The sequence below is a fragment of the Cynara cardunculus genome (genome assembly GCF_001531365.2).
Source record: "Cynara cardunculus var. scolymus isolate 2C chromosome LG 14, CcrdV1, whole genome shotgun sequence".
NCBI classification, from domain to species: domain Eukaryota; kingdom Viridiplantae; phylum Streptophyta; class Magnoliopsida; order Asterales; family Asteraceae; genus Cynara; species Cynara cardunculus.
Genome location: NC_037541.1, coordinates 13,942,701 through 13,964,054, shown reverse-complemented (window position 1 = coordinate 13,964,054; position 21,354 = coordinate 13,942,701). Strand labels below are relative to the sequence as shown.

The following is a 21,354-nucleotide window of genomic DNA, read 5'->3' as shown; positions in this document are numbered from 1 at the left end:
CCCTACCCTACCCTACCCCAACCCAACCCACCAATAAACACCATGTTACTATTGTTGTCGTTATACCCATCCACTCTCAGGCCCTAACCACCCGACCACTATCCCACCACTATCATCGTCACAACTACCACCCCGCTACCTACCCCTACCGCCCCCACCCTCGTCCCACCTTACCCTAATCCAACCTACTTGTAACCACCATCCTACCACTATAGTCGTCATAGCTACCACTCACTGCCCCACTCTACCCCCACCCCCACTATCTCGCCCCACCCTGTATTCCCCCAACATAGGTGGGTGGGGCAGGAGTGGTGGGGGCGAGGTTTTGGTAGGGTGGGACGGGGTGATAGCTGTGACGACGACAGTAGTGACATGGTGGTTGGTAGGATTGGGCGGGAGATGGGTGCGATAGTCCAAATAAAGACGATTGTAACAATTCTTTTGAGAGATTTCATTCAAAATCCTACCAACAAAAAGCGTGGTCAAATTTCATTCCAATTCCTTCAAAGTTAAATTCCTTTGATAGATTCCAATTCTATCAATTTCTATTATGTGAACCAAACACCCTCTTACACTAGAATAACATGAAATTACATGTGATTCACGTGACTTTAGCTGCAATCCAAAGTCGCTCGCTCACATTTGTATGGTTTGTACCGATTAGGTGGTTTGCAAAGAAGAGAATCGTATGCAAAAAGTGTAAAAAGGGTCAGATCACATGTGGTTATAAGTTATAATGACCTTTGATACAACACGTTCAAAAGGAAGTGGTCGACTTGGTTAACACGACTAATGGTCTCAGGAAAAATCGTTTCCTCGATAGTCGGTCAAGATGATGTATTAGTATCACATGTCCCTTTCACAAGTTAACTTCTTTCTCCTTTGAAACCCATATACATATACATATAGGGTGAGATCGAAAATGAAACAAAAACCCCAAAAACCAGATAAAAAAAGTATCAAAACAGATATCAAATTAAAGATAATAAATTAATCATTATTTCAGTATAATTAATTTTTATGTTTCTCAACTAACCAACCAACCACATTTTTGCATGATGGAACATGAGTCATCCACTTGCTCCTTTTTTAGCCATTTCTTTTTGGGAATACAAATGTTACCCAAAGTCAATGTTAGTGGGCCCATTATTTATGGCGTCAATATCTCCCATTGGACCTTCAAACTATAGCCCAATAAAAAGGTGGGCCCATCACAGATTTATATTTTAAGTAATTTTCATATTTAGTCCCTGTGGTTATATCAAAATTTTAGATTAGATCCCCGTAATTACAAATATTGTCACTGTGGTTTTGATTTTGTTGCAGTTTGGGTCCTTCATCCTAGCTCTGTTATTTGAAAGTCGTTAGTCCCTTGCATATGCTCCCGACATGGGGGTATTTTTGTCATTTTTAAAAACACAGCGTTTCTTTTAATATTTTAATAATAATTCTTTCTCTCTTATTTGATAATAAAAGGTCAGACTAACCCTTCTATTTGACTGCTTTTGTTTACGTCCTTCTACTTATCATAGAAGTGTCACTTGATTACCTATAATAGATAGAAGAGTTTCCGATTTGGACCCTTTGAATGTCAAATCAGACGAAATGAGTTTTTATTACAATATTGAAGGAGATGGTATTTTTTTGTATATGTCAAAAATGCCCCTTACGTTGGGGGCATGTGAGGGGGATTTAACGGCTCTAAAGTAACAAAGTTAGAATGAGAAACCCAATTTGCAACAAAATCAAAACCACGGTCACGGTACCTGTAATTATTTTCTTTTGGAGGACTCAATTCAAAATTTTAATGTAATCATATAAACAAAATCTGTAATTTACTCTTTAATTTTTATATCTTGTTTGCTGTATACTTCTTAGTCTTTAAAAACAAGTTGAGTCGAGTCGAACCAATGAATCAAATATTAAGGTTGGAGTGTGTAGTTGTTTTGGTGAATTTTCTATTAGTTGTTTTACCTTTTTTTTATTATATTCCATTAATATGAAACTTTAAAATTAAATGTTCAACAGAGGAAAATAAAAATTTTGTTAAATATATGGAATTTTTTAATAATATAATTAATGGTGTGATATCTAAAATGAAGAAGTTGTTATAGTTGAATGTAATTTTTTTGTAAATTTGAATTTTGATTATTTATTTTGAAGAATTTATTGGAGATGTTGTGATGCATTACATTGCATCACATATGATTAACTATTGTGAAAGGGTGTTCTCGTGTTTTATGTAAAATGATGATTATCTCATTTGAAACCTCTCTCTCTCTCTCTCACACACACACACACACACACACACATATATATATATATATATATATTATAATTTTTAGTAAACATATTTGATTAAATTTACAATGTTTAAATTATAAAAATATTAAAACTAAAAGTACAATGCTATAATAGAGATTGGTGATATTATAATAAAGTAATTTGAGACCGTTTACCAAATACTTATCTGGTAAGTGTTTACGGGTAAAATTTAACACTATTATTTACTTACTGGGTAATATTTTAGTCCACAAAAACGACATTGCATGCAACAATTTACCCGGTAAGCGTTTACCGTGGTAAAAGTCATCGTCCTCATTTACCGGACAAAATTATTGGTCCTTGTCTCGCTTTTACCGAATAAGATTCATAGTCTTTACCATATTCATCCGGTGAGGTAATGTGACTTGGAAAACGCTTAACCTAATAAGGGTTTGGTAAACGGTCCATTTATCTTACATACATAACCGTATTAACAAGCAAAAGTGAAACTCATGGTCTTGTTTGTTTAAAGAAAATCTCCCAAACAGATTTTCTAAAATTTCTTTAGAATCTCTAAAACAAAAGAAAATTCAACTCCAATAAATTCTTCATTTCATAGATTACAATATTAATTATATTATTAAAATATTTCATTCAACAAATAAAATATTATTTATCTCTTTACACATTTAATTTTAAAGTGTTTTATTGATAAGAATATATCATAAAATATTTCTGTCATCGTAATTATTTTTTGTAGAGTTCTTTAAATTTGAATAATTTTATCTACTTTCCCTGTTCTGGGAAACCTAGTGGAGCAAAAAACATGCATAAAATCACCAAAATCTCTGTTTTAAAGAATCCATTGGACGTATTGTTGATATTCTTTTTTTTTTAAGTATATAATATTTATGTACGATAAATGCAACAGATAAACTCATACACCCTCACCGCCTTTGGTGAGGTTTAAACCCCTAACCTCCTGAAAGGCCAAAGGCTACGATACCATTAGGTCAAAAACCCTTTGGTTGTTGCTGATATTTTTATTTTCACTAAAATTTTATGTTCAAATTTATAATTGATAAAAAAAATTCTAGAAGAGATATTATCTTTTTTACTTTAAATTAAATCATAACGGATTTCCACAAACCACAGGGAATAGAACCGTAATTTACTCATTTATGTATAATAAACTTCAAAAAGGGGTATTTTGTAAGGCTAACGGACAGCCAAATGACCCGCGGATCGACATCACAACATTAAAAAGACTACCACGATGGAGCCATCGGTCTTCAAACCTGTCGCTTAACGAAAACATGAAAATCAACATAAAAATAGGGATTTGTCTCCCACTCAGACACACATCCATAGGTACGAAATTTGTAGCGACTCCGATTAACCTGAAAACATTCCAACCATGTAAGCAAAACTAAGCCATATGAGATCAACTCGAACCCACCCCTCTAAATAACCCCACTAAAATGTGAGGCCCATACTCACAAGAACACACCTTCTCCAACCATCAACTGTAATCCAATTTCTAATCGCCTTAGAAATTATCTGGCCAAATACGGCACGGATGATTGGAGCTCGCCGACCGGAAAAGGCTGCTTTTTTCCCGGCCAGTTGGAGATGCTCCGAGTTCCATTTGCTAGAGAAATCGTCTGACAATTGAGCTAAATTTGTTTCATTTACATCTGTAAGCATGTTTTGTGGATACATATCTCCCTCAAACAGAGTGAAAATGGATCAATAATATGTCCATCCGACAAAACACCTACGTATCCTCACATTCAGATACGTCTGAATGTATTTGGTACGCATGAAAGAATCCATGTTTGACAGGATATTAGATTGAGACAGAACAGTACGTAAATAAGATCGGTGAAACAAAAATCAGAAAGATGGGACAAGGTTGGATTACTACTAAACTATCACGTCAAATTAAAACTCTAAAACCTTCCAAAATTCTTTCATCCGTTAATCTCACGCTCGCTTGTCTAGTCCAATCTCGCCGCTTACCAGACGCAAGTACGCAACCTTAAGATCTGCATACATCCTATCCTCAAACCATATCTCAGTGACATATATTGGGTTTGTTTGGTTCGGTCTGGTGTTATTGAATATGTAGAATGATTTCATATTATTTGGAAGGGTGAGTTTACCCTTTTCCGTCTTCGTTCATCATGTTTAACTCTTTACATCTGATAGAGTTAAATGCAATAAATGACGGTAAATAAGCAAGTAATTGTAGATCAAAAAAATCACCAGGCCCAAACCCTACCTTTGTGTGGGGATATGCAGAGTTCGTTTGGTTTGATTCTCAAATTTCAACAAAGAACATAAAGACCAAGACAACTATTTGCCATCCCCCCCTAAAGACTTCAGACCATTTTGAAAATGGTCAGAAGTCTTTGAGGGAGAGATGGCAAAAAACTGCCTTTAACGGCATCCAGATTTGCACACAAGAAAGAGAAAAAAAGACATTGTTTGTTAGTACTCCCCCAAGAGCTCCATGCTCAACGCTCGTATGTTTCAAAAATCATCGAAAGATACAAGACTAAGCTAAAGCAAGAAGCCCTTGAGGGAGAGTTAACAACCATTGCCTTTCGGGTATTCAATATGCTACTCATTTGTTTTTTTCATCAAAGAGCTAACTTCTATTTATAATCACAGAAATCAGACATAAAGTGTTGGTGGGACCTTAATTGACACAAGTCGGTACTAAAGATCCTCTAATAAACCAATCTAAACCAAACCAACTCGGTATATCTTAAAGATGCACAAGGCCCGGGAATTTTGGGGCCTGGGCTTTGGCCTTCCAAGCTCGTTTCCAGTGAGCAAAAGAAGGGCCAGGCTTTTTTAGGCCCAGGCTGGCCCGGGCTTTAGGCTTGAAAAAGGGCCTGATTGGGCTTTTCTGGGCTGGGCCTACGCCCAAACTTTTGGCCTGATAGGGCTTCAGGCTCACTACGCTGGGTTTTTTTGGACCAAGGTCGGGTCTGCGCCTTCCCAAAAAAATTGTGGTTTTTAAGGCTTTTTTGGGCTTAACCAGGCTTTTTAAGGTTGGGCTTTTTTGGGTGGGGCTTTCCCCAAAAAAATGGTCTGTTCAGGCTTTAGGTCACTTGGCATTGGTTTTTTGTGCCGGACTTCGGGCTTGGGCTTTTTTGTATATCTCTAGTATATCTTTCTCCAAAGCAGGGTCTAGGGTGGGATGTAGGCAAACATGTCCTCTACCCCAAAGGGTACCCTGCTTGTGCAAAAGTGCAAATGAAAAAGAAGAACCAAGATCAGTATAAAAAATAGGCACAATGCAAAATTAAAAAGTAAAGACCAAAGATCCTTATAGTACCCTCCAAAGGGTCCTAGAAATTGACTACTAAGATCAGAGTCAACCACAACTGGATGAAGAATAAAAGCATCTAATCCATCAACGGCATCTAAAACCATATCATTTTGACACATTTTTGTTCAGTTGTTCCTAATCTCCACATCTCAATGGAAGGCATCTTAAAATTGGAACCTGATCTTAAATCTAAAAATACTCGGCAATGTTCTTTTTTCGGCATCTCTGCATATAGCGGTACAATAATACATTTTATAATTATCAGGTCAACGCCTTGAAAGCTAGTTTTTTAACATTCACTAATCATCCACATCTTGGTACTTGGTAGCGCTATGCTTTATATAGACCATACGCCCCAAAGGTTAGAGTCTTGTATTTTAAGTTGTCTTTTATAACCATGAAACTACTATATTCATAGATCATGAGGCCAAAATGATTAATATGGAGAATTCAGAAAGCATTGGACTATGAATTTATATGAATGTAAAGTTAACCTGAAAATGTGGCAGAAACAATCTTGGATGCAGTTCCTAGGACCATTGGCATAGCGATCGCTTAGGAAAACATTTCTGCAAATAAAATCATGTACCGGCAAATATTCAAGATTATGCAAACTTGATACTAGTAACATGATTAAATGTAGCTACCTGGAAAGCGTCATCTTGATCCCATTTCTTAAACTGGTTACAGTAGGTCTGAGCGATGCAAAACAATATCTCAAAGGTGGTACTTGTCGGTTTTTTCAAGATTTCTTTATAAAGCAGTAGCTATAAGAACAGTTAATATTACAAATCCCCAGTAGTTGGATTCTAAAAGAAGTAAAATAATACGAATAATTGTGAAAACAAACCCAGGGAGCTAAAACATAACAGCCTTTCACGAGTGAAGGGACTCACAAACTTTTCAAAAACGTTACTGCTTTCAGTTGTACTCCCAATAATGCATAGTTCTTGAATAAACGAGCTCTTGATATTAGGCAACAGCTTCATCCTCCATGACGACAATCTCACCTGCAATGCTAGGATTGTCAGAATTGATGAAGGATGTAATCGAATTTGACCAATTGATATATAGGGAAACAATATTTTTGATTATTTATTCAGGCTGCCATGTCAAATATTCAAATTAGCAATTCAGGTCAGAAGAATAATTATAGTTTTTATAGAATTACAAACATATAAAAAATAAATTTTGGAAATGAAAATTGAACCCGATATCAATGATGAAAAGTTTCTGGTGCAAAAATCAAGTACCAATTAAAATGGATGATGACCCAAAAACGAAAACATGTCAAATTCATATTGTAGATATCTGAAACGAGAAAATAAGGCAATAGTCATGAAGGTACTGGACTGACAAAAAGGAACAATCACAAACTAACAACCTATGTCTACTCTAATGCAGAATTTGCATTGATTATGCCTAGAAAACTAAACGGAATTTCTGTTTTTTAGCTATTGATCTAAACACAAAATCATGGTATCATCGATTCCCTCCTTTCCTTAACATAGATGTTGTGCAGGTATACTTATCCATGGCATTTATCATCAGATCATACAGAGCACTTGGAAAGAATTTTCTCTAATAGATAGCATATCCATTGAACAGGGATGAAAAGGATTTAAAAGAGAACTTCAATCAGAATCTCTATCCACAGGCTCTCATACTTGCCTTTCATATCAATATAGGAAGAAATATATTGAATCATTTACTCCCTTAGTCCCATAAAAGCTCCAAAACTCGACTCTATAAATAGTTAATATCAAATGTCTAAATGCCCTTCAATATTAATGATACATGGGAATCTTGTAGAACAAAAGCACTATAAAATTTTGTAATGATGACAATGGCAAAAAAGTAATTTTTACAGTTGCAATTTTTGGGGGTGAGAGAATAAGTAGTGGCACAATGACATGTTCCCAAATAAAGAGAAGATAAAATCAACTCAAGATGCCTTTCCCCAACTCTCAAGCAAACCATTAGCACTGTAAGATCTATGGTAAGGCAATAATATAGCAACATTATTTATCAAAGCTACACAGAATCCTAAAGCCAATTACTACTCTTCTTGTCCTAAATTCAATTCATCCATGACCACTATCATGCGCAATTGATGCTCATAAATTCGTAATCCTACTATGGTAACAAGGGAACGTTATTGTATGTATCCACCTACAGTAATCGACAAAAAGATAAGCAAAGAAGAATCAATAATATTATAGCCGGATGTGTAATAAGGAACAATTAAGTACAATGAAGTGGAAACATTCTGTATGTTTTAGACAAAACAGAATCCCCTAGAGAAAGAAAGAAATTAAAGGAGACAAGGAAAATGAATGAAATATCAAAACAGGAGTGATTGGAAGATTTATGACTCCTTGTTTCTTCTGTAAATGTATAAATTACAACAATGGAAAACACGAGAAAGCCATTTCAACAACAGGCCATATAGCACCATTTTCCCGTTCTGGCCAGGTATAACACAAAAAAAAACCATGGTACAATCAAAATGCAAGGCAATCAAAGTGTTTGGGGACAAGGCTCGTGAAAAGGGAAGCTTTTAGTAAACCCTAGTTCCATTGAGCAACTACTCTAGTCTATAATCCATGCAAGTAAAAATCATGTCTCACATGCAAGGTCATGGTGCTACATGAAGCAATAAGTCATAACTTCAGACCACTGTCAAAGAAGCAACAAAGTCCCGTTCCCCAACCAACCTACAATCAGAAATGAATGCTCAATCAGAACAAACATCAGATAGAAAGAGTATGCAACTCAAGACTGAAGCTTCAGTGTACATCAGTCATACATGTTTTTAGTGGGGAAAAAGGACGTGATCGCCATCTCCTGGCAGCCACTAAAAGCAATTGTATATGGCAAAGACAATTGCTCAACACATGTGCAATCTGGATCCTCCTTCAAGCCAAAGCTACAAAAAATGCATTAAAAATAAATAAATATAAATGATAAACATGTGACCATCATTATGACATCCAACCAGATAACAAAAACACATCCAACGATAAAGAACATAAGATGTATAGAAAAACATCTTTTACTTCATATTGTCCTAACTATATGCAACATCTAAAAGTAGATCAAAGATTTCACAAAAAAGACTTCAATCCAAGTGCAAATCAATTAGGCTATTTTTATATCGTACACACCTTATGCAGAACCAAGCAAAAATACACCAGAAGACACTTGAGCCCGGTTCTCATACAACAGAGTAACGGCCTGGTTGTGAACTTGGAAGAGATAATGCTTGTGTCGTAATGTCCTCTAGAACACGTTTCAATTCTGCTTTGGCCCTCTTAACAGATTGTTCAGTACCTCCCTCAATGAACAAGTAGAGTTTTCTCTCTCCTGGTCCTGGGATCCTACCAGGTTGAATGTATTGGCCTCTGGTGGTGATGGCAGCCCCAGTCCACTCAGAAATTGGACCCAGGGTTTCTTTGTGCGTTACCTTCCACCTAGCATTTTGGGGGAAATCATTGATCTCCAATTCTGCTTCATAATGCTCAGGCAAAGAATCAGCCTGAATCCTTGCCAAATTGTGTTGCAAGTTCATGGCAGCAGCCAATGCTGCAGCTCTAGCTGCCCCTTCATTGCCGACTGCAACACCAGGCATACCAAGAATTCCTGGCAGAGCAACAGGCACTCCACCAGTTGAAGGCTGTTGACTGGCAGCAGCAAGAGCAGCAGCTTGAGCAAGGACAGCTTGCTGAGAAATATCACCTCCTGCCTTTCGCACCCCATCATCATCATCTTCCGAATCAGATTTGTCTTCTTCAAATCCATATTCTTTGGCCTGTGCTTTCTTTGCAGCCTTCCTCACTTCATCCTCCTCTTCGTTAAATTTAAAACCACTTCCACCATAGCCAGTCCCATGTGCTTGCACAAGTCCCTGATTTACCTTCGCCATAAATGCATCAGCAAGAGCTTTCAAATCATCAGGAACAACTTGATTGGAGAGTTCCAACGCCTTCACAAGATCTGGTGCATATCTTTCGTCTTCACTGGACAAAAATGTGATGGCACAACCTTTTCTACCCGCTCTCCCTGTACGCCCAACACGATGAACATAGTCTTCGTAATGGTTTGGAACATCAAAATTTATCACAAGTTCAAGCTCCTTGACATCCAAACCCCTAGCAGCAATACTTGTAGCAATCAACAAATTGCACACGTTACTCTTGAAATCAGATATGGTGGATTCTCTATCAGTCTGATCCTTGGCCCCATGTAGTGACAAGCAGGGATATCCATGTTTGAGCAAATCCCTGAATAAAGCATCACATTTTTCCTGGGAATGGACAAATATCAAAATCTTACCTTTCTCATACCATTCTCCAAGTAGCTCTAACAGTCTAAGGAACCTTTCATTCTCCAACCTCACCTCCACAAGCTGGGTTATGTCTTTATTCACGACACTCCTCCCACCTACCTGTATTTCAACAGGTTTATTTAGCACTTTCCGTGCCAATACTTCCACCTGACGAGGAAAAGTAGCAGAAAACAGTACAGTCTGACGATCAGGTCGAGTATTTTGAACAATTCTAGTGATTTGAGGCTCAAAACCCATATCAAACATACGATCAGCCTCATCCATTACCAAATATGTGACTCTTCGTAGATTTGTGATTTTCCCAGCACTGGTACAGAGAATGTCAATCATCCTGCCTGGGGTGCAAACAACAATTTCAGCCCCTCTTTTCAACTCACTAATTTGCTGGGCAACACCAGAACCTCCATAGACAGGCACGCAACTCAGACCCATTACTTTGGTAAACTTTTTTATATCACTGTGAATCTGCTGGACAAGCTCCCGTGTAGGTGCCATTATAAGTCCAATGGGTCCATCTCCAGACATAAGTGGTGGCTGGTCCTTTATATGCCTCAACATTGGCAAAACAAAAGCTAGGGTTTTACCAGATCCCGTCTTGGCGACACCTATACAGTCTCGGCCACTCATTATAATTGGAAGTGCCTGTGCTTGGATGGGCATTGGCTTATCATAATTCAGCTTTCTGATTGTCTCTAGAACTTTAGTTGTCAGTCCAGTCTGGTGCCAGGTTTTAATCGGCTTGGGTACATCCTTTCCATGTATCTTCAGTTCCAGTAGTTTTCTGTAAGCAGCAACCTCTTCTACGGTCATCTTCTGTATCTCCTTTACTTCAATATAAAAATTCTTTCTGAATGGAATATAGTCGATCTTTGAGTGATCAACAAGCGATAATTTCTCAACCTTTGTCTTCTTCACTCTTTTCATGAATTCGTCATCATCTTCATCCTCCAAAGGGTCTTCATCATTTTCAGCACCAGTATAATCTTCATCGGAATCTTCACCAGGAATAATTCTGCCCATTGATCTGCCAGCACTCTTTCTCCGCTGCTGTCCATTGTCCTGAACCTTGTCATCCTTCTTTGTATAGGAGCTCTTTTGATCCAAAACAGGAATCTCGGTATTGCTCAACTTGCTAACTTCTGGCAACACCATAGAATTCATGAAAGCATCCAAAGGATCAATATCATCATCATCCATATTATCATCACCCCTATCACCACCATTCTGCAAAGCAGGCACAGTATCCTCGCTATTTAATCCATTAACCATAACATCTCCAATTTCATGGACGGGCTTCACATTGTCGTCCACATCCATGTCCCCTTCTGCATTCTCTACAGGAGCTGCTTCTTCATCATCAGATTCCCCTTCTAGGGTCCAGGTCTTCCCTGATTTGGGTTCATCAGTCTCCCCCGCTACTCCAAGCTGTTCTCTTTCCGACTCCTCCTTCTTTCTTCTTTTTTCCTGCCACTCCTGGACTCTCCTCCTCCTCTTCTCCATTTCATCATCCAGCTTTCGTTGTTCTTCCTCCATATCCTCTTCACGGGTCCTTACCTCTTTCTTGTCTGAAGAGTTTTCATCAACCTTATTCGCCCCACTATTATCTACACTATCCTCCCTGCGTCTACTACTAGACACCTTCGTACTACGTTCCCGCTCTTCTTTGTAATCATCGTCTCTCCTCCGCCTCTTTCTATCTCTATCTCTATCTCTGACATCATCACTACCACCAGCACCATTGTGATCCCTCTCGGCTTCTCTGCGTTTCTCTCGCATCTTTTCCCTGTCCCTTTCTTCCCTCTCCCTTCTCTCCCTCCTCTCTCTCTCCTTCTCTCTTTCCCTCTCCCTCTCCTTCTCTTTCTCTCTTTCTTTCACCCTTTCCCGTTCTCTCTCCCTCTCTCTGTTCTCTTTCTCCTTTGCCCGTTCCCTCTCCCTCTCCCGCTCCTTCTCTCTCTCCCTCTCCTTCCTCTCCTTCTCTTTCTCTCTCTCCTTCTCCTTATCCCTATGCCTCTCTTTATGCTTCTCTCTATCCTTATACTTCTCATCAACACTCCTTTCTCTCTCCTTATCCCTGTCTCTCTCCCTTTCTCTACGCCTCTCCCCATTCCGCTCCTTCTCTCGATGCCCCCTCTTCAACTCTTCCTCTTTCTTAACAGAATCATCCTTCCTGCTAGATTTGTGTTTCGGCTCTTCCATGGCGTAGTTATTAATTACTGTAAAACCAGAGAAATGAAAACAAATAAAAACCCTAACTCACCACGAATACGGCAACTATATCAACTTTTTCAATCACATTACAATCGAATAAAGCAGTTTCACATGCAAACAGATACAATGAATGGAACAGCGATATACAAAACTGAAATTACCTGTTAAACTGGCTTCCGATATCGTAATCTACACCTTGGATCCCTTTCGTAACCCTAGTTTCTTGAAATTCTAACCTCTTCGAACCTCAAAATCAAAATTGGAGACTGAATCAGCCGGCAAATAGGGAGATAATCGATGAAATAGGGTTTGGATTTGAAGGTGTTCGAGTGATGTATCGAATGGGTTAACGAAGAAGGAGATGGTGACCTAGTTATTTTTGCCTTCGTTTCACTCGATGGTGTCCACAACTTTGGTGACAACTCCTGTTCCGAGCGGGTCGGTTCACTATTTCATTTTTCTTTTTATATAATCTTTTAAAAAATTATGATTTTCATTTAATAGTTTGTTGAAAATTATGATTTATAATTATTGTTATTTTTGTTCTTATTATTTATAATTTATTATTGTTTTGGTTCTTGTCGTTTATAATTCTTTACTGTTTTGCTCCTTTATACTAGGGTTGTGTTTGGTACATAGGACCGGACGGGACAAAACTCATTGTCTTATGTTTGGCGCGATATGGGATACAACATGAGACAGGTACAAACCATGTATGCATTACCAAACGCTACTCAAGATAGGAATTAACACAAGGAGGAAAATAACAATGAATTACAAACCATAAGGATAAAAATTGTAATTCCTAAACCCGAGGGATGAAAACCAAAAACTATTAATAGACCATAGGGACAAAAATCATAATTTACTCTATTTTTTCAAATTTTATAAAGAGTAAACTATATATTGGTCACTAATGGTTTGTAAAAAATAACACTTTTTTCTAGTTTTGAAATTACAAGATTACCATCGTGATTTAGAAAAACATTCAGAAGTGATCCCTCTCTCTAACATCCCTTAAGAAACTCCATTAAATAAAATGACGAAAATGTCTTTCATTTAACGGGGTTTTTTTAATGGCCATTAAAGGGAGGTACTAAATCCGTACGTTTTTGCAAACACCATGAATATATTGTAATTTTAAAACTATAAGGAGAAAAAGTGTCATTTTTAACAAACCCGAGGACCAAAAATAATATATCCATTTTAAAATAAGTAAAGTAGCTAATTAGCTCTCCCATGCTTAGCACATGGGATCATTTGGACAAAACTAAATTAACTATCCTTAGAGTTAGGACCATTTATTAAACATTTACTTTGGTAAACGTTTACCAAGTTACATTATTTTATCGGATGAATATGGTAAGGACAAAAAAATGTATCCGGTAAGAGCGAAGGCAATGACCAAGAGTTTTACCCGGTAAGTGAGGGCGACGACTCTTACCACGGTTAGCACTTACCGGGTAAATGTTTGCATACGGTACCATTTTGATAGACTAAAATCTTACCCGATAAGTAAGTGATAGTATTGAACTTTACCGATAAGTGTTTTCCTGGATACACATTTAGTAAACAACTCCTAAGTGTTCAGGTAAACAACATATAAGTTTCTAGTCACAATGATTAATTTAAATTAACACAAAATGTCTGATTTGTGTTGAATTTCTAATGCAATATGAGGAAAGAACACATAGAAATTTCAAAACCTAATGATTATGTGGCATTTGTTTTTTTAAGAGGCGTTAAAATCTGAAGTCTGGTTTCATTTATAGTTTATAAGAGGTGGTCATGAAGTTTGAAATCAGGATCAGTAAGATTGTTTGTTTTTACGAATGAAATCTAAATCGGTCAAACTAGTGCAGAAACATAAAAGATAAATAGTTTTTTACAAAGGTATAAAAAATAAATAGTTTTTGTTGACAAATCTCTTACAGCCCCAAAATATGAACCATTTGATAGAGGACAAATCAGGGTTAAGATGTATTAAGAGATATGTTTACCACTTAAAATTTCAGAGGACATTCAAAGCTTTTTAGCTCTTGTTTTAGAAATAAATAAACGCTCTTAATACCCAAACGTCTCAACGAATCAGACATCAAAGGTATTAAAGGGTAATTTTGAAAAAACAAACAGACCCTTAGCAAAAATGAGAAAGAGATAAACTACAAAACCTAATGCTTAGATGCAGGATCCGAATTCCAGTCAAAGTATACACTTCTATAACAAAAATTCCAGATATACACCGGAATAATAATTATTTATTTTTAGACTTTTTAACTGTAAAATGTTTCGGCAAATACAGGCTCACATGAGATCAGATTGTTTTCGTGAGACCCGTGTGACTAAGGGTAAGCAGCGGAACAGGGTACCCGGTTATAGCACCGGAACCGCCGGTTCCAGAACCGGAACCGATATGAGTGGTTCCGGTTCCTAAAATACGGAACCGATTGAGAATGGTTCCGGTTCTCAGTTTTTCTGAACCGTTACCCGCCGGGTACCCGGTATTTTTCAATAAAAAAAATAATTACTATTTTTTAATACCAAATTTATATTAGATTTACATCTTGAAAGCATGTTATCATCTTCATTCTTCATCTAAATTCTTCATAGAGAATGATTTATATTTTTTTTAATTGTGTGTTCAATTTGATTCATAGTATGTAATCGTTAAACTTTGAACATTTACTATTATAGTATGTAATTGTTAAACTTTGAACATTTTTTATTAGTCTATTATGGTTTGTAATCGTTAAACAATATTWGTAACCATTATTCTGTATAATTTGTATTATTGCTTATTTATTTAGTGTTTTGGCAATGTTTTATTTTTTATTTCTAAATAACAAAATTTTAATATTTTAGAAAGCGGGTACCCGGAACTGGAACCGGTTCCCGGCGGTTCCGGTTCCGGGTCCAAAAATTTAAGAACCGCTCTAACCGGTTCCGGTTCCGGTTCCTGTTCCAATATCTCAAGAACCACCGGTTCCGGTTCCGATTCCTGTCAAAAAGAGCGGGTACCCGCCTATGCTCACCCCTACGTGTGACTACTTTTTTACACTTGAAACTTCATAGCAAAACATTATGAAGGTAAAAAAACCGAACCTTCACAGCAAAATTCTGTGAAGTCAACCTTCACAGTAAAACGCTGTGAAGTCAACCTTCACAGTATAAAATAGTGGTCTCGTATATATCACGAAAACAAACTGGTCTCACGTAATCTCAAGTCTTTATATCTATATTTCAAAGTTAATGTTTATTTATTTCTATACCAATCGTTATAAAACGAGAAGAAAAGTCTGTAACTGAAATCCATACGTCATCCAACTTTTTCATTTACAGGTTTCATAATTCCAATTAAAAAATAAAAAATCAGTATTTTTCATGTATTTAACACATTTAAAATTCAGATAAAAACGGTCAAAAAAAGAATTATTTGAAAAAATATTTTAATTTAAAATAAAGTTAAATTACTTTTAATTCACAAAACCATGTGGTTATTGGACTCTTTTGAGAATCCTTAGTAGGATCACATTCTTTCAATTAAAGATAACCAATAAAACCAATTTAATTAATTAATTAATTAAATCAATAATATATTTATATAAAGCAAATTAAATGATGCTCTTATAACCAATAAACCATTTTATTTTTAAATTATTTTTTTACCAATTATAGACCATCAATACAAAGATGACATAAATGTTCACTTATTATATAAATAATTAAAAAATTAGAAAAAAGTAAGAATATATGTGTTTTTATAAAAGTAAAATGATTATTCTCTTGTAATAATTTTTTTTAAGTATATAAAATTTATATACGACAAATGCAACAAATAAAATTACACACGTCCTTCTCATCTTTGATGAGGTTTAAACCATTGACTTTCTATGAGGCCAAAGATTACGATACTAGTAGCTAAGTTAAATATCTTTTAGTCTATAATAAAAATATTAATGGTACATTATATATAAAGACATACTGATATAATTTAAAATATTTTTAATCCGATTTTTTTTATAAAATAAAAATATATAATAATTGTATCATAATATTTTATATATACTATATTATAAACTATTTGACAAAAACTTATAAAAATCATTTTTTTATACATGAAGTATTGCTTATTGATGTATATTACTTAAAATTCAAGATTACGAGTAAAATGTGCATAAGTACAACTTGTTAAGCTCCATACTGAAATTAGTGTAATTAACTGTAGATAAATATAATCAAATACAAGATAAAATTATCATTCTGAATATATCTAATATATAATTAAAATATTATTGAGTTCTAACAGACTTAGTTATTATCTTTATAAAAATTATATTATTAAACCAGAAATAAATTACTGTTTATTGATGCATATTACTTAAAATTCAAGATTACAAGTATTTTGCATAAGTACAACTTATTAAATCTCCATTTTTAAATTCGTGTAACTAACTGTAGATAAACATAATCAAATACAAAATAAACATTCATTTTAAAACATATAAAATCTAAAATATAATTAAAATAATCATTGAGTTATAACAGAATATATAATTATTATCTTTATAAAAAATTATACTATTAAAACAAAAATAAATTACTTTGTTATTAAATCTAAATTAAATTATAATAAAAATTGAATTAACGAAATTACACTAAGAAAACGAAAACTAATTAATAGTTAATTTGATATTAATATCGCTTTATTTTTTTTCAAAATTTTATGCTATCTTCAATTTTATATTTAATTCAAAAATAAAAACATTATCGTTTTTCTCAAAACCAAATAAAATCGTATTATATCGATAGAGATAGAGAATAAAAACTAGACATTAAAATCGAGATTTATCTCGCTAAATTGTGCGAGTACCCTTATGGTTTTTAAAATGAAGTTCTTGTAGTAATTAGTAAAGATAATGAGATTTTGAAATCAAAATTTTACTGAATAACCAAATAGTTTTAGGGGTCGTTTATCTAAACACCTACCGGTAAGCACTTAACGGTAAAATTCAACACTATCGCTTACTTATGTGGTAAGATTTTATTCATTAAAGCGCATCGTATGCAACAATTTATTCCGGTAAGCGCTAACCATGACAAGAGTCCTCGTCCTCACTTGCTCGGTAAGACTTTCAATTCTTGCTTTCGCTCTTACCGGGTAAGATTATTAGCTTTTGCAATATTCATCCGATAAAGTAAAGTGACTTGGTAAGCGCTTACCCGAGTAAGCGTTTCGTAAACGGCACCGTAATGTTACTTGTTAAGCATGTTACTTGTTAAGCGCTTACCCGGTTAAGCGTTTGGTAAACGGCCCCTTAGCCAAGTTATTTAAACTATATGTGGGCATGTAAAATGGTTAGATAACAGGTTAAAAACTACCAATATTTATGTATTAAATATTTAAATATGATTATAAAAAACTATATTATAAAAACAATAATATTTTTTTTGTTAGGCAATAAACATTACCTTGGATAATTTTCAATGCGTTCAATAATAATAGGGATGATTTGATTCATCTATGTTATATTATAGAACATTTGATAAAAACTCTTAAAAACTATTTTTTATGCATGAAGTACTGTTTATTACTACATTTTACTTAAAATCCAAGTTTATAAGTAATTGTGCGTAAGTACAATTTATTAAAACTTCATGTTTGAATTTGTGTAACTAATAACAGATATCCATAATCGTAACATGATAAACATCTCATTTTAAATATAATTTTTTAAAATATAATTAGATAATCATTTTATCAGAATACTTAAGTATTATCTTTATAAAATACTATTTTATTAAACCAAAAATAAATTACTTATTTATCAAACCTAAATTAAGTTATAATAAAAAAAAACATCGAATTGAATTAATTACACAAAAAAAACTTTTAAATAGTTAATTTGATACTAACATCAATATTTTTTTTCAAAGTTTTATGATATCTTTAAATTTATATTTTATAAAAAACATTATTATCTTCTCAAAACCACATAAAACAATATTTTAACATCGATAGAGAAAAAAAAGTAAAACATTAAAATCAAAATGTATTTCGATGCATTATACGGGTACCCTTCTAGCTAAATATAAAAACAATCTAAATCAACTTGTTTTTAAGGTAAATGAACCGAAATTGTATCATTTAATTTAAATTTTTTGGATGTATTTATGTTATCAACCTGATATAAACATAAACCTATAAATAATACAATATAAATCAAACTAAAATCATATAATATAAAATTAAATCAGGTATTTAAATTAAATATTAAATACCTGATTTAATTTAATAAAATAAATTAAAAATAAAAAGAAAAAATGAGTGGGAAATGGAAAGAAAAAGTATTAGATGCTCTTTTGGCACTAATCTCACTCTTTATGACATAATTTTTGAAGAAATAAAATCTTGAAATTTAATTTTTTAAATCTTGTGCATTGAATGGTTGAGATCACATTCCATTAGAGGTACCCAATGTTGCCTATATAAACCATTTGGCCTCTTCATCCATGGTCCATCATCAAAATCTTTAACGTTTTCGAGTCATGTATTTTTTTCAAGTAGACATTTATGGTCGGAGCTCTCTATCGCCTCAATCCTGAAAGAAAATCATGGCGTTTTACGGCTGTTCGTTTATGAATACTGATAGGTGCTTCGATGGTCTTAGTGTGCATGCTCACTGTGAGCATGAAGGTAGAGTTGTAGTGTTGCCATTATCTTTTTGGATTGGGGTGAAGGGAGCTCCTCCCATAAGTTGTCTTTTAAATACCTTGATCTTCTTACCAGTCTGCTTCTTATCGACGTGCAGTCTCATAACAGTATCCTCTTTGTGTTTTCATCAGTTTTTAATTGTTTAGAGTATCTATTTGACAAGAGCATGCTTTTTTTTTTACTGTGGTGCAGTTTAAATTTATCAGCGAAAAGGTTTTGTTCCATCTTGGTGCATTGGTAACGATTTTTAACCAATAAGAATACACTTGTTGATAAACTTTTTCGTTCATATGGTACATGTATAACGATTTTTAAAGATAAGAATGTATCTATATAATAGTTATGTACGAATTGTTTCTTTTGGGGGTCCTGTCTTGATTTTTCTTATTCATATGTTCAGTAAAATGGAATATTTGTGTTTGAATTACAGTTTTCACAATAATAACTGAAATATGTCTTGTAGGCAAGCACATAAAACTTGACAACTGCTACAACGAAAACAAAGAAACCAAAATACAACTCTGGTCACACATAACTCATCGACAAATGTCGAATGGTCCAGTGGTGCAAAGTACATTAATATCACAACGTAGACATATCTACTTGGTTGAAGTTGTTTGAAACATACTATATATATATATATATATATATATATATATATAGGTTGGGTTCACGTGAGACAAAAGGTTTTTCGTGAGACCCGTAAGACCAATTTATGTTTATTGATCAACTTTATAAGTTAATGATCTAACGGTCTAAATTGCACGGTGGCAATTTTGTGATTATTGAGAAATCTCGTGGCATTTATGAATGTTTAGATTGTCAGATTATATATCTAATCCAAGGATTGAGAATTGATCTTACGGGTCTCACATGATCCTAAGTTTTTATATATATATATATATATATATATATATATATATATATATATACACACACACACACATACACACATGTATGCCAAAATTTAGAAAACTTGTATGGTATAATGGAATGACTAGTGTTAGGGGTAAGCGATTGAGTTACTCCAACCATTTTTTGGTCGAAACCATTAGGTTCATTGGGTCATCACCTAGACCCAGATCTTTAAAAGTTCATCAGAAGACTCGGAGCTAGGGTTAAACACAAGCAAGGGAGAATCGTTAAACCTGGGCCAAGCCACGAAGGAACATACGTCTAAAGCAGTTTGACCAAGTATAACCAACCAATCGGAAGACTCAGAGCCATCCAACCAATCGGAAGACTCAGAGCCATCCAACCAATTGGTCGAGGATCATGAATGGAGGGGGGTAAAAAGGAAATAGATTGATAGTAGAGTTCACATGCATTTTTCTTTGTACTTGTTTCAAAAGAAAGACCGAGTATTATGTCAGCTAGCTAGTTAAAAATAATGTAATTGTTCGACACGTACCCTCATTTACTACTAGTGGAACAGTGATCCAAGGTCGTCCACTATCTTTACCTGTTTCAGGGGTTTTCGAGTCACCAATTGACACGTGTTTCTTACTTTATCATCTTTATTTTTTATACCCTTTACTTATTTGCTCGACTATTGTGATTCAAGTCGGGTCTCTACTTTATATATGAATTTGGTCAAAAGAACTCGCTAATAAATTATGGAAATAATTGATTCGTACTTGATTTGGAGGCAATATAATTCAAGACTGTCCATTAGCATTCCCATTCTCATTCCTTGATTTCATCTGATCGATCTTAAACTTGAAAATAATATAAGCACTTACCTTGTTTGTCAGTAGCTTGACGAGCTCAATGAAACTCACAACTTATTTAATCTACTATCCATGACTGTTTGGTAGTGGCTTAATGAGATATAAATTGACTTATTCTGTAACATTTTAGGGGAAACTTTATGTAGAAAACTATTTTTTTCCAAATACGTCCCTCGAAGTTAATCAACATGTTCCTTCCATTCACAAAAAACCCTCCAAAACAAAAATTTTCCCAATTTATACAAACGGATCAATCAACAGTTCAACACACACATCTTTACACATACATAGCTCAATGGAAAACCACCCAAACAACCTCATTCTTAATAAAAACTAAATAGGTAAAAATATCACCTTCACTTATCAGGTAAAATTATCGATCCATGTTATACTTGTCATCACATAAAAAATCCAAGAAGGAATAAAAAAAATCCCCTTGTGGCCACGGATGTTCAAATGTAGTGATTTCGGGCTATCTGCAAAGCAGATGTTCGACTGAGATTAGTTGGCTCGCATAGTGGGTTCAATATCCAGGGTAATCAAAAATAAATAAATAAATAACTAGAATCGTACTCGCGCAATGCAACGAGATACATCATGATTTTAATATTTTATTTTATTATTTATCTCAGTCGATATTATAATATGGCTTTATGTGATTTTGAGAAAGCGATGATGTTTTTATTTTTGAATAAAATATATGTTTGAAGATATTATAAAAATTTGACAAAAATATATCGATATTAGT

At 34.5% G+C, this 21,354-nt stretch overlaps 1 protein-coding gene across 6 annotated transcripts; it reads right to left on the bottom strand.

The window, feature by feature from the left end:
* Positions 1-3,435: 3,435 nt before the first annotated feature.
* On the bottom strand, positions 3,436-12,600 carry LOC112526628 (DEAD-box ATP-dependent RNA helicase 42). Of its 6 annotated transcripts, none has more exons than XR_003070618.1 (7): positions 12,326-12,600; positions 8,776-12,169; positions 8,418-8,537; positions 8,239-8,325; positions 6,256-6,618; positions 6,103-6,177; positions 3,436-3,665 (listed from the first exon to the last, which is right to left on the bottom strand). XR_003070618.1 is itself a non-coding variant. In XM_025136990.1 (2 exons), exon 2 carries the CDS (start codon positions 12,150-12,152, stop codon positions 8,826-8,828), a length of 3,327 nt encoding a protein of 1,108 aa, XP_024992758.1. In that variant the 5' UTR covers positions 12,153-12,169; positions 12,326-12,600; the 3' UTR covers positions 8,555-8,825. The 6 variants fall into 6 exon arrangements, 1 of the variants encoding a protein (XP_024992758.1); XR_003070620.1 differs by lacking the exon at positions 3,436-3,665 and having other exon boundaries at positions 5,704-6,177; positions 6,256-6,303; positions 6,505-6,618; XR_003070619.1 differs by lacking the exon at positions 3,436-3,665 and having other exon boundaries at positions 5,704-6,177; positions 6,862-8,325.
* Positions 12,601-21,354: the final 8,754 nt, after the last annotated feature.